At 48.7% G+C, this 14365-nt stretch overlaps 1 protein-coding gene across 1 annotated transcript in view; it reads left to right on the plus strand.

Moving 5' to 3' along the window:
• ABCA4 (ATP binding cassette subfamily A member 4) overlaps positions 1-14365 on the plus strand; it is a 224271-nt gene that overhangs the window by 19145 nt on the left and 190761 nt on the right. The window contains exon 6 of the mRNA XM_029063580.2: positions 11091-11288. Within this exon, the coding sequence (XP_028919413.1) occupies positions 11091-11288 (198 nt within the window). The remainder of the gene's footprint in view (positions 1-11090; positions 11289-14365) is intronic.

A 14365-nucleotide genomic window follows, 5' to 3' on the forward strand; every position in this document is an offset into this window, starting at 1 on the left:
GTATCGCTCTAACTTGCTTCCTTCATTCTTCTCCCTTGGAGAAGCAGTATGGTGTAGTGGGAAGGGCATGGGCCTGGGTGAAAGAAGGTCATGGGTTCTAATCCCAGCTGTGCCACGTGTCTGCTGTGTGACCTTGGACAAGTCTCTGTGCCTGTTACCTCATCTGTAAAATGGGAATCGAGACTGTGGGCACCCTGTGGGACAGGGACCATGTCCAACCCCGTTAGCCTGTGCCCACACCAGCTCTTATTTACAGTTCCTTGTACATAGCAAATGCTTAACAAATACCATTACTATTATTATTATTCATTCATTCATTCAATAGTATTTATTGAGCACTTACTATGTGCAGAGCACTGTACTAAGCACTTGGAATGTACAAATCAGTAACAGATATAGACAGTCTCTGCCCTTTGACGGGCTTACAGTCTAATCGGGGGAGACGGACAGATAAGAACAATGGCAATAAATAGAATCACGGGGAAGAACATTTCATTAAAACAATAGCAAATAAATAGAATCAAGGTGATGTACATCTCATTAACAAAATAAATAGGGTAATGAAGATATATACTGTTGAGCGGACGAGTACAGTTCTGAGGGGATTATTATCCATCCCCCCCTCCCGGGCCCACAGCACTTATCTATATATCTATAACTTTATTTCTTTATATTAATGTCTGTCTCCCCTTTTAGACTGTAAGCTCACCATGGGCAGGGAATGTGTCTGTTTTATTGTACTCTACCAAGCGCTTACTATGGTGTTCTCCGTAGTAAGCACTCAATACATATGACTGACTGACCGACTGACTGCACTTCCCCAAGTGTTTAGTACAGTGCTCTGCGCATAGTAAACAATAAATACCATTGGTTGATTTGTTGACTGACTGACCTCAGAAAGGAGAAAACAGGGCTTACAGAAGACAGAGGAACCCAGCACTGGAGCAGGACACCAGCAGAATTTGTTTGCCCTCTCCCCTCAGTTTCATTTCTCAGGGATCCAGATTTACTTGGTGAAGTTCAGAAGAACATCGTGAAACTGGTTAGAATTCCGTTATTCTGAGCTATTACTCTGGAACTGGAAGCTGTAAAATCCTTTTTCAGAGAGAGAGAGAGAGAGCCTGAGGTCCATTTGTCCATGGGGGTAGCCTAGAGGGTTGTGGGGGCCGGGTGCGGGGGGAGCTGCAGGGCAATACTCCTTCCTTTCCAGAGTGATTGACCAAACGCTTGCAAAAGCACGGTGACCTAGTGGATAGAGCCTAAGCCTAGCAGTCAGCGGGACCTGGGTTCTAATCCTGGCTCCACCACTTTTGTGCTGTGTGAGCTTGGGCAAATCAATTAACTTCTCAGGGCTTCAGTTACCTCATTTGTAAAATGGGGATTAAGACTGTGAACCCTTGTGAGACAGGGACTGTGTCCAACCTGTATCTATCCCAACGAGTAGAGCAGTGCCTGGCATATAGTAAGCACTTAACAAATACCATAAAAAAGAAATACTCTAATTGAACTGTGGTGGACTCTTCTCCCTCATTCCCCCTCCTCCTCCTCTTCTTCTCTTCCTTCCTCCATCCTCCCTCTCTTCCTTCCACCTGCTCTCCTCTCCTCCACATCCCGCCACCCCAAACACCACTTTTCATTCATTCCTTCAATCTTATTATTGAGCACTTACTGTGTTCAGAGCACTCTATTCAGGGCTTGGAAGAGTACAGTACAACAATAAACAGACACATTCCCTGCCCTTAATGAGCTTACAGTCAAGAAACACTTTTCTGCCTCCCACTAGCTGGTTTCTGACCACCACCCGCCTCGTCCCCCTAGCACTGCTGTAAATTCCCCCATCCCGACCCTCAGATTCGGAGTTTCTGAGCAGTCCCAGGTCCTGCTCTGCCCCATCCTGTGGAATGCAGTGTTGGGAAGAATATCTCACTTCACCTCTGTTTTCTCTGCTCTCTACACATTGCTGTTCTTTCCACACATTTCCAGTGTTTTGGTTTTATGAAAAATAGATGGCGGGCGAGAGGAAGAGAGGGATTTTGGGAACCCTTTTTCCCAACCTACTCTGACGTGACCAGTTTGTTTCCCTCAATTCACCAGGTACCAGCCACTGCATTGAAGGACAGCCCCGCAAGCATTTCACATGGATGACAACCAGTCAGGGCCTTGGGATCAGGCCCTGCTGGCTAGAGTTATCACAAATTCCACTGATTAGCAAGATCACAAGCTTAAAGGCTGCTTAAAGTTTTCCAGGCATGTGCTTGGATTCCATTTATGGGTCCCCAAAGTAATTTGCTATGTAACTTCCCTCTTCTCATTTTCCTGTCCCTCCCTTCTCTGCCTCCACTGTCCTCCCCCAACACAATTCTTTTCAAGATTCGGGGCATGGCTTTAATCTTCTTTGGGGGAGAAATCGATCTCTTCTCTATGAATCCAGAGGTCTGGAATCTTGCAAAGTTTGTGGATATTTTTAGTGAGTTGTAACAGAACCAGTCATGGCATATGACTGGCTGGCACCATCGGGATTCATTATAATGATATTAATAATAATTGTGGCATTTGTTAAGCGCTTACTATGTGCCAGGCACCGTACTAAGCATTGCAGTGGATGCAAACAAATTGGGTTGCACGTGGGGAATCACAATCTCAATCCCCATTTTACAGATGAGGAAACTGAGGTAATATAATAATGATGGCATTTGTTAAGAGCTTACTGTGTGCCAAGCACTGTTCTAAGTAAGCGCTGGGGTAGAGACAAGGTACCCCTTGTGGGGCTCACAGTCTTAATCCCCATTTTGCAGATGAGGTAACTGAGAGCCAGAAAAGTTAAATGGCTTGCTCAAAGTCACAAAGCAGATGAGTGGCAGAGCGGGATTAGAACCCATGACCTTCTGATTCCCAGGCCTGTGCTCTATCCACTATGCCATGCTGTTTCTCATTGACTTCATTGGCTTGGGCGATGCATGTTGTCCCACGCCAAGCACAGAGGTCTCTTTGTGGTTTTCCCACCCCCCGTCTCCTTCTTACATCCACCATCCATCAGTTAACCTTCCCTCTCTTCCTCTCAGACCCAGGGGAAGTTCCCTGGGGCACTCTGCCTTGTCGGTGGACACACGGCCCTGCCACTCCAGCAAGCCCTCCCAGAACCTTCGCTGAGAAGCAGCATGCCTAATGGCTAGCGCATGGGCCCGGAAGTCAGAAGGACCTGGGTTCTAACCCCAGCTCCACCACGTGTCTGATGTGTGACCTTGGGCAAATCACTTCACTTCTCTGTGCCTCAGTTGCCATATTTGTCAAAGGGGGATTAAGATGGTGAGCCTCACATGGGAGAGGGACTGTGTCCAACCTGGTTCATTCAATTCATTCAATTGTATTTATTGAGTGCTTACTGAGTGCAGAGCATTCCCTGCCCACAGTGAGCTTCCAGTCTAGATGGGGGGAGATGGACATGAATATAATTAAATAAAATGACAAATATGTATGTACGTGCTGTGGAGTTGGAGGGAGGAAGAGCAAAGGGGAACAAGCCAAGGCAAGGCAGAAGGGAGTGGGAGATGAGAAATAGTGGGGCTTATTCTGGGAAGGCCTTTTGGAAGACATGTGCCTTTGATAAGGCTTTGAAGGGAGGGGAGAGTAATTGTTTGATGGATTTGAGGAGGGAGGGTATTCCAGGCCAGGTGCAGTACGTGGGCTACTGGTTGGTGGCAAGATAGGCAAGATCGAGGCACAATGAGAAGGTAAGCAGTAGAGGAGCAAAGTGTGTGGGCTGGGTTGTAGAAGGAGAAAAGCAAGGTGAGGTAGGAGGGAACAAGGTGGTAGAGTGGTTTAAAGCCAATGGTGAGGAGTTTTTGTTGGATGCAGAGGTGCATGGGCAACCACTGGAGTTTTTGAGGAGCGGAGTGACATGTCCTGAACGTTTTTGTAGAAACCTGATCCGGTCAGCGGAGTGAAGTATGGCCTGGAGTGGGGAGAGACAGAAGGCTGGGAGGTCAGCAAGGAGGCTGATGCAGTAACCCAGGAAGCATAGGATGAGTGATTGTATAAACGTGATAGCAGTTTGGATAAAGAACAAAGGGAGGATTTTAGTGATGTTGTGAAGCTGGGACCAACAAAATTTAGTGATGGATTCAATATGTGGGTTAAATGACAGAGAGGAAACAAGGGTAACCCCAAGGTTGTGACTTCCGAGACAGGAAGGCTCGCGGTGCCATCTACGGAGATGGGAAAGTCACGGGGAGGACAGGGTTTGAGTGGGAAGATAAGGAGCTCTGTTTTGGGCATGTTAAGCTTGAGGTGACTGGAGGACATCTAAGTAGACATGTCTTGAAGGCAGGAGGAGAAAGGGAGAGAGAGATCAGGGCTGGAGATGTAGATTTAGGTACCATCAGGATAGAGGTGGCAGTAGAAGCCATGGGAGTGAATGAGTTCTCTCTAAGGGAGTGGGTGTAGATGGAGAAGATAAGGGGACCCAGAACTAAATCTTGAGGGACCCTCAGAGTTAGGGCGTGAGAGACAGAGGAGAAGCCTGTGCAGGAGACTGAGAATGGACGGCCAGAGAGGTAAGAGGAGAACTAAGAGAGGACAGCGTAGGTGAAGCCGAGGTTGGATAGTGTTTCCTGGAGAAGTGGTGGTCCACAGTGTTGATGGCGGCTGAGAGGTTGAGGAGGATTAGGCTGAAGTGGAGGCTGTTGGATTTGGCAAGAAGGAGATCATTGGTGACCTTTGAGAGGGCTGTTTCTGTGGAATGAAGGGGAAGAAAGCCAGATTGTAGAGGAGCAAGGAGAGAATTGGAGTAGAGGAATTTGAGATAACGAGTGTAGACAACTCGCTCAAGGAGTTTGAGAAGGAACGGTAGGAGGGAGATTGGGCATTAACTGGAGGGAGCCATGAGGTCAAAAGAGGGCGTTTTTTTTAGGATGGGGAGAAGTGCGCACGTTTGAAAGCATGGGACAGAAGTCACTGGGAAGTGAACGGTTGAAGATGGCTATTAAGGTGGGAAGAAGGGAGTGGGGGAGAGTTTTGATAAGGTGTAAAGGATTGGGGTCAGATGCACAGGTGGAGGGGGTGTGTTTTGAGAGGAGGCAGGAAATCTCCTCTGGAGATACTGCTGGGACGGAAGGGAGAGTTGAAGAGGGGGTCAGAATGGGGAAGGACTGAGGAGGGGCAGGGGCAATTTTAGAGAGCTCACACCTGGTGATGTCAATTTTCTCAGTAAAGTAGGTGGCCAGCTCACTGGGAGAAGGGAGGGTGGAAGCGGGAGGACGGGCCTGAGGAGGGAGTTAAATGTCTGGAACAACTGGCAAGAACGATGAGCATGGGTGTCAATAAGGGTGGAGAAATAGTTTTTTCCTAGCAGAGGAGAGAGCAGAATTCAAGGATGCAAGGATAAACTTAAATTGGGCAAAGTCAGCCTAATATTTAGATTTCCGCCAGCAGCTCTCTGCAGCTCGAGCACAGAAGCGAAGGAGGTGGACTGTGCAGGTGATCCAGGGCTGTAAATATGAGAGAGACAAAGGGATAGGGGAGCGAGTGAGTTGAGTTCAGTAGAGAGGGTGGTGTTGAGAAAGTCTATTTTGGTCATTAGTTTGGGTATGGAGGCTAAGTGAATCATGATGAGTTGAGAAAATTGGATGGAGTCCAGAGATTGGAGGTCTCTATGGAGGAATAATGCAGATTTAGCGGGAGGAGGTGTTTGGGAGAGAAGGGCAAGTGAGGAGGTTGTGGTCAGAGAGTGATCTCATATCTACACCAATACTTAGTACAGTGCCTGGCAAATAGTAAGCACTTAACATACCATTAAAAAAAAAAAACTCTGGTGGGTGGGCTAGCCTTTCTCATCCCACTCCTCCCCCAGCCTAAGGCATGCAGCTGCCTGGGGGGAGGAGCCATTTCTGGCTAAAGAAGGATTGTTTGGGGCCTGCAGTTGTCTGTGCCTCGGGCAGGAGGCCAGCAGCTGCCCCCTGAGCTGGTCAGAGCCCCAGAAATGCACGATGTAGCGAAGAAGCCGGAGCTTGTCCACACTGCCATCCAGACCCGAGACAAGTTGAGGGTGCCAGGTGGCATTTTGGAGTGAAGCAAAGGCCACCTGGGCTCAGGGAAGAGAGCGCTGGGGCGCTGCCAGGCCCTCTTTCTACCAAGTGGCCCACCGAATGCCCCAGCAACACCCCGACCTCCCTGGCCACCCCCGACCAGGTGCCCTGACAGTCCTGTCAAGGGGCTTGGCTGCCCCTCCCTGGCAGCAGCGGTCAATCCTGGGGGTGAAGCTACACCTCAGCGTGCCTTGGCTGGTTATTTTTTTCAAACTCCTTTAGCTAAGGATAGCCTGTTCAAGTTGAAGGGCCATGAACCAGCCTACCTCCTTCTCCTGTCTGGGTCTTCCTGGGAGAGAGGAAAGGAGGAAGAGAGGGAGGGAAAGAGGAAGGGAGGAGCAGAGGGAGAGAAGGAGGGGAAGAGGAAAGAAGGGACTGAGGAAGGGAATAATAATAATAACTATGGTATTTGTAAAGTGCTTACTCTGTGTCAAGCACAATGCTTGGCACAGAGTAAGCGCTTAACTAATATTATTATTATTACCACTATTATCACTGTTCTAAGCACTTGGGTAGATACAAGTTATTCAGGTTTGACACAGTCCATGTCCCACATGGGGCTCAGTCTCGATCCCCATTTCACAGATGAGGTAACAGACCCAGAGAAGTGAAGTGACTTGCCCAAGTTTGCACGGCAGAAAAGTGGAGGAGCTGAGGCTGCAGCCTTCCAGGCTCATGCTCTATTTACTAAGGCAACACAGCTGGGAGGGAGAGAAAGAGAGAGGGAGGAAGGGAGGGAGGACCTGCTTGCCTGCCGCCCAGCCTTTCAGCCAAGGGTGGGCAGTGGGGCCAGGGAGGGAGCCAGCTTCCTTGGGACTTTCGATAGGCTCCCAATTTCTGAATTTTAAAAATTCCCCTAAATTTTTTGTGGTCGGGGAGGGGAGGAGCCTATAGAGAAAAAATAAGGGGAAAAGTTCCTTCCTCTTTTTCCCTTCAATCTGGGAAACTGTGCCTGGAGCCCTTGGGTGAAGGGGCTGGGACCCGTGCCCTCAGCGAGCACCCCACAACGACCCTCCCCAAAAGTGGGGGGCACCAGCGGAGGTGAGGGTGCCCCAGATGATGGCACGTGATCTGTCTCCGGGGAACTATTTCTTTTCCAAGGCTGCACTCTGACTGCTTTATCCTGGCCTGAAGTAGCTTTTTTATGGTATTTGTTGGGCACTTACACTGTGCCAGGCACTTGCTAAGCACTGAGGTAGAGACAAGCTCATTAAGTTGGACACGGTCCGTGTCCCACATGGGGCTCACAGTCTTAATCTCCATTTTACAGATGAGGTAATGGAGCCCCGGTGAATAATAAAGTAATAATGTTGGTATCTGTTAAGCGCTTACTATGTGCAGAGCACTGTTTTAAGAGTTGGGATAGACACAGGGGAATCAGGTTGTCCCACATGGTGCTCACAGTCTTAATCCCCATTTTACAGATGAGGTAACTGAGGCACAGAGAAGTTAAGTGACTTGCCCACAGTCACACAGCTGACAATGAAGTGACTTGCCCAAGCTCACACAGCAGACCTTGTAAACTGTAACTATAAAACCAGCATGGCGGTAGTGGGTAGAGGAGGGGACTGGGAATCAGAAAGTCATGGGTTCTAATCCTGGCTCCACCACTTGTCTGCAATATGACCGTGGGTAAATCATGTCACTTCCCTGTGCCTCAGTTACCTCATCCGTAAAATGGGGATTGAGACTGTGAGCCCCACATGGGACAGGGACTGTGTCCAAGTCCATTTGCTGTATACACTCCAGTGCTTAGTACTATGCCTGGCACAAAGTAAGTGCTTAACAAATACCATCATTATTATTATTATTATTAAGCTCACTGTGGTCCAGGAATGTGTCTATGGTTACGCTGTACTTTTCCAAGTGGTTACTACAGCGCTCTGCGCACAGTAAACTCTCAGGAAATACAATTGATTGAATGATTGAGTCAGAATTAGAATTAGATTGAGTCCTCTGACGCGTAGGCCCGAACTCTATCCACTAGGCCACGCTGCTTAACTGCAGACCAGTCTCTGACCACCTTCTGAGGCAGGTGGGAGCCCTAGCTTCTAGCCAGGAAGAACAGAGTGACGAGCAGGAGCAAATGACTGCCCTGACTGTTTTAGGAACAAGAGTCTCAGTGCCAGGGAAATTGGGCTGGCAGTGCTAAGACTGCTGAGGAGTCAGCTGGGGTCTGTGGCCGGGTCCCAGCTCCTGGCTCCCGATTCACCCTCCCACCCCTTGATTTCTGAATCAGCATGAGAGGACCCCATCCTAAAGCGCAAACCCCGAAGAGAATCCACACTGCTGTAGCTCAATGTGAGTTGGCCCCTTCCAGTGCTCTGCCTCCACCCAAGGGCCCCTGTTCACCGTTGGCTTTAAAGCACTTAATCACCTTGCTGCCTCCTACCTCACCTCATTATTCTCCTATTACAACCCAGCCAGCAAACTTTGCTCCTCTAATGCCTGCCTTCTCACTGTACCTCGATCTCGTCTATCTCGCCAACGACCTCTCACTCATGTCCTACCTATGTCCTGGAACGCTCTCCCTCCTCATATCAGACAGACAATTACTCTCCCCCACTTCAAAACCTTATTGAAAGCACATCTCCTCCAAGAAGCCTTCCCTGACTAAGCTCTCTTCTCCTCTTCTCCCACTCCCTTCTGTGCCGCTCTTCCTCACTCCTTCATTCATCCTCCCTCCCATCCCCACAGCACATATGTATGTACCTGTAATTTATTAATTTATTTATCCGTTTATTTACTTAACGCCGGTCTCCCCCTCTAGACTGTGATCTCATTGTGGACAGGAATGTGTCTGTCTGTTGTTATATCGCATTCTCCCAAGTGTTTAGTAGAGTGCTTTGCATACGGTAAGCGCTCAATAAATACAATTGAATGAATGAATGATTGAATGAGTGGCCTCTGTTACAGCCACCAGCCCAGGACTCTGTTGTGGCCATCAGGTCGGAGGCTCTGAGAAGTACAGGGTATTCAATAGTATTTATTGAGTGATTACTATGTGCAGAGCACTGTACTAAGCGCTTGGAATGTACAAATCAGCAACAGATACAGTCCCTGCCCTTTGATGGGCTTACAGTCTAATTGGTAATACAGTGACCCATTCCCTGCCCAAAAGGAGTTTATATTCTAATGTGGGAGAGAAACAATTTTGAAATTTTAGGATTTTTTTAAATTTTGAGTTTGCTTACAAATCACACAAGTTGAAAGTACACTAGCAACATTCCTCCTTCTCTAAAAGGAATTTTCCATCATTTTTAACCAAGCTTAACTTATATTTTGTACAATTTATAGAAAGGAAAGAGAATGAAAAATGCATGGGCCATGGCATTTTTCTCAGAAATGAAACCATTCATTTACAATAGGAATTGGACAAAAGGTTGAGAACAAGATGCCTAGATCAGCAGATGCAGATTTTGGCAGACAAATTGTGTGACAGTTCTACTTTGCTTCTGAGGCAAGATTTTCTAAGCTTCCAGAACAGAGACCTCCAAACTACGTCCAAAGTCTTCTTGAAATCCCATCCCCACCTTCGCCAGGAAACATTCCCTTTTGATTGTCCTCAACTCAAGTATTCCCTTCTCTGGTCCCCCTTCAGCTGCTCTACATTCCATTGAAAAGACTCTACCATTGCGAGTGACCCATTCCTCCCTGTCTAGACTATAAACTCACTTTGTGCAGGGAATATGTCTACCGATTTTGAATATTGTACTCTCCCAAGAACGTAATACAGTGCTCTGCGCAGGGTGGATAGACCATAGGTCTGGGAGACTAAAGGACTTGGGTTCTAATCTTGGCTATGCCACTTGTCTGCTGTGTGACCTTGGACAAGTCACTTCACTTCTCTGTGCCTCAGTTACCTCATCTGTAGAATGGGGATTAAGACCGTGAGCACTATATGGGACAGGGACTGTGTCCAACTCGATTACCTTATATCTACCCAGCGCTTAGTACAGTGCCTGGCGCATAGTAAGTGCTTAACAAATACCAAAATTATTATTATCATCATCTTTATTATGTTCTCAATAAATAGGTTGATTGATTTATTGAGAGACTTCCTGAGCCTACTCCGGAGCCCCATCACTGCTGCCTCTCTTTGCTTGATGGCATTTTTTAAATGATATTTGTTAAGCGCTTACTGTATACTAATGAGGCACTGTACTAAACACTGGAGTAGAGGACTAGGAACCAGCCAATTGAGCTAGACACTGTCCATGTCCCTCATGGGGCTCACCGTCTTAATCTCCATTTTACAGATGAGAGAATGGAGCCCCTGAGAAGCCAAGTGACTTGCCCAACATCTCACAGCAGGCAAGTGGCAGAGCAAGGATTAGAACCCAGGTCTTTCTGATTCCGAGCCTTGTGCTCTCCCCACTAGACTGCCCTGCTTCTCTTTTGAGCTCTGCGTGGCTCCACAGAGTGGGCTGAGATGAGAAGCAGCCTGGTCTAGCGGAAAGAGCGTGGGTCTAGGAGTCAGAGGACCAGGATTCTAAACCCAGCTCTGTCACTTGTCTGTTGTGTGACTTTGGGCAAGTTACTTCACTTTTCTGGGCCTCAACGACCTTATCTGTAAAATGAGGATTAAGACTGTGGGCCCTATGTGGGACAGCGACTGTGTCCATCCCAATTACCTTTTGTCTACCCTAGTGCTTATCATAGGGCCTGGCACATAGTAAGTGGCGAACAGATATCATTAAAAAAAAAAAAAGGAAAGTGGGCCCGAAGCTGAGAGCTCCTCTTGAGCTGGAGAAGAAAAAAATGGAAACTGAGTCCCGACGGTGTGAGACATTTCCCAAATCAAGCCTGCGTGATGGGCAGCCCGTTAGGTTCTGGCCAGACCCATCCCTGCAAAAGACCCGTGATCCCAGCCGAGGCTGTAAGAGAGCGGGGGCAGACGCGGGCCAGGGTGGGTGTTGTGTCCAATCCAGGGGGCTGGGCTGGACTCTCTGTGCCCTCCTTGAGGAAATCCTGGTGGCAAAAGGACCATGCTGGTTTTGACTGCAGTTTGCCTCGGGGGTCCCGGACTTGCAGCTGAAGGCCATCGCCTGCAGCGAGGCCCTGCTGGAGCGCTTCATCCTCTTCAGTCGGCGAAGGGGGGCACTGGCCGTGAAGGATGCCCTGTGTCCCCTGCCCCAGAGCCGCCTGCAGGAACTGGAGGACCGGCTCTACGCCAACGTGGACATCTTTAAACTCTTTCGGCTGGTGAGTCCTTGGGTGGATCTGTGGGGGTCCCCGCTGGGTGAGTCTTGGGTGGGTCCATGGGGGCCGCGGTGGGCGAGACCTGGGTGGGTCCTCGAGGTCCCCAGTGGGTGAGAACCGGGTGGGTCTCCATGGTCCCTCGTGGGTAATCCTGGGTGGATCCATGGAGTGAGTCCTGGATGGGTCCGTGGGGATACCTGGTGGGGAAGGCCTGAGTGGGTCTGTGGGGTCCCTGATGGGTGAATTCTGGGTGATGATGATGGATTGAAGAAGGAGTGTGGTTTAGCGGAAGGAGCACGGGCTTGAGAGTCAGCGATTGTAGGTTCTAATCCCGGCTCCACCACTTAACAGCTATGTGACTTTGGACGAGTCACTTCACTTTTCTGGGCCTCATTAACCTCCTCTGTAAAATGGGGATTAAGATCACGGGTCTTTTGCAGGGATGGCTGGGGGTCTGGCCAGAACTTAACGGGCTGCCCATCACGCAGGCTTGATTTGGGAAATGTCTCACACCGTCGGGACTCAGTTTCCATTTTTTTCTTCTCCAGCTAAAGAGGAGCTCTCAGCTTCGGGCCCACTTTCCTTTTTTTTTTTTTTTAACGCTATCTGTTCGGTACTTACTATGTGCCAGGCCCTGTAATAAGCACTAGGGTAGATACAAGGTAATCGGGATGGACACAGTCACTGTTTTAGGACCCACAGTCTTAATCCTCATATTACAGATAAGGTCGTTGAGCCCCACGTGGGACAACCTGATTACCTTGTATCTACCCCAGCACTTAGAACAGTGCTTGGCACATTGTAAGTGCTTAACAAATGTCATCATCATCATCATTATTATTATTATTGCTTATTATGTGCCAAGCACTGTTCTAAGTGCTGGATCCATGGGGCTCCAGCGGTTGAGTTCGGGGTGTGTCCTCGGGGTCTCCGGGGGGTGAATTCATTCATTCCATCATATTTATTGAGCGCTTACTGTGGTGCAAAGCACTGTACTAAGCGCTGGAAAGTACAATTCAGCAACAAATAGAGAAAATCTCTACCCAACAATGGGCTCACAGTCTAGAAGGGGGTAAACAAACAAAACAAAATAAAACAGGTAGACAGGCCTCAACAGCATCAATGTAAATAAATAGAATTATAGATATATACACATCATTAATAAAATTAATAGAATAATAAATATATACATATATACTCAAGTGCTGTGGGGAGGGGAAGAGGGTAGAGCTTAGAGAGGGAGTTGGGGTGATGCGGAGGGGAGGAGGAGCAGAGGAAAGGGGGGACTCAGTCTGGGAAGGCCTCCTGGAGAAGGTGAGCTTTCAGTAGGTCTTTGAAGGGGGGAAGTGTGCTATTTTGGCGGATGAGAGAAGGGAGGACATGCCAGGCCAGAGGTAAGACGTGGGCCAAGGGTCGACGGCGGGACAGGCGAGAAGGAGACCCAGTGAGGAGGTTAGGGGCGGCAGAGGAGCGGAGCATGTGGGCTGGGCTGGAGAAGGAGAGCAGGGGGTGAGGTAGGAGGAGGCAAGGGGATGGAAAGCTTTGAAGCCAAGAGTGAGGAGTTTTTGCTTGATAATCCTGGATGGGTTCTCTGGGTTGCCGGTTGGTGAATCCTGGGTGAGTCCCTGGGGTACTCAGGGGGTGAGTCTTGAGTGGGTTTGGGGAGTCTCTGGTGGAAGAGATCTATGTGGGTCCCTGGGATCCCTGGTGGGTGAGACCTGGGTGGATCCACGGGGCGCCAGTGGGGGTGAGTCCTGGGCCGGGCCCTGGGGTCTCTGTGTAAAAAGAAAAGGTACCATCAGAAATGACTCTTTTTCAAAGAGGGAAAATAGTCTCCACTTAAAGGCAGTCCCCATCAGGGCTTCCTCCTTCCTCCTGCGCTGGAAGGAAGTTGGAGAGATTATTTAGTGAAGACTCTTTTGCCTCTAGTCCTGGGCAGCAGCGGCACGGGAGAGAGTCGAGGGCGGAGACTTAGGCTAACTGCGCGGAAAGAGGTGGTGGTAAACCACTTCTGTATTCTGTATTTTTACCAAGAAAACTCTATGGTTACACGACCAGACGATGGCAGTTGGAGGCAGGGTGTTTTGGTAGATGCGCCCTTGGCGTCGCTATGGATCGAAGGCCACTCGACGGCATAAGACAAGATTTATTCAACCACCCCAGATAGCGATAATTATGTCTTTCCCTTCTTGCTCCTGTGGGCTGAGGAAGGTGAGGAGATGGGGGCATAGGTGTTGAGAGAGCAAAGACCACACAGAATGCCTGCAATGTGTTAGAAATTCTTCACAGAGAGAAAGAGGAGAAATTGTTAGATGAAATGCTTCTAGAATCCACAATCTGATTTGGCCGCAATACCTTTCTTATTAGTGCTAACATTTTATCATCCTCTCCGTTAGTAGAACTACTCTCTGAGGACTTCATTTAGTCATTCTATTGAATTTAATGAGCGGTTACTTTCGACAAAGCACTGTACTAAACGCTTGGGAGAGTATAATGTAACAGGAGCTTGGTTTCAGCATCTGCGTATCAGAGGAAATCAATCTTCCTAATTGAGCTGGCCGCTGGGTTCCTGGTCTAAGGAGCTTGGCCGCTCATTTATTTTGGGGTTAAGTTTCTCTTCTAATGTGATTGTCCTTAGAGAAGAGGGCGGTGGGTCTGCCGAAGCGTGCGTGGAACAGGATGTGTGTCAGAGGATGTTGCAAAGACAGCAGGGCATAGTGGACAGAGCACAGGCCTGGGAGTCAGAAGGTCATGGGTTCTAATCCTGGCTTCACCACTTGTCTGTTATGTGACCCAGGGCAAGTCACTTCACTTCCCTTGGCCTCAGATACCTCATCTGTGAAAGGGGGATCGAGACCGTGAGCCCTCGTATGGGGCAGGGACTGTGTCCAACATGATTTGCTTGTATTTAACTCGGTGCTTAGTACAGTGAATGGCACCTAGTAAGTACTTAACAGATGTCATAATTATTATTATTGCTATTAAAGACAGAGAGCTGGGGGCTCCAAAGGAGAGTTTCTGCTTGATTAAGAGAGTAGAAAGGAACACACTGTGATTTCTGCAGGGCCCCAGGGCAGTTT

The sequence above is a fragment of the Ornithorhynchus anatinus genome, chromosome 4, assembly GCF_004115215.2.
Source record: "Ornithorhynchus anatinus isolate Pmale09 chromosome 4, mOrnAna1.pri.v4, whole genome shotgun sequence".
Taxonomy (NCBI): Eukaryota; Metazoa; Chordata; class Mammalia; order Monotremata; family Ornithorhynchidae; genus Ornithorhynchus; species Ornithorhynchus anatinus.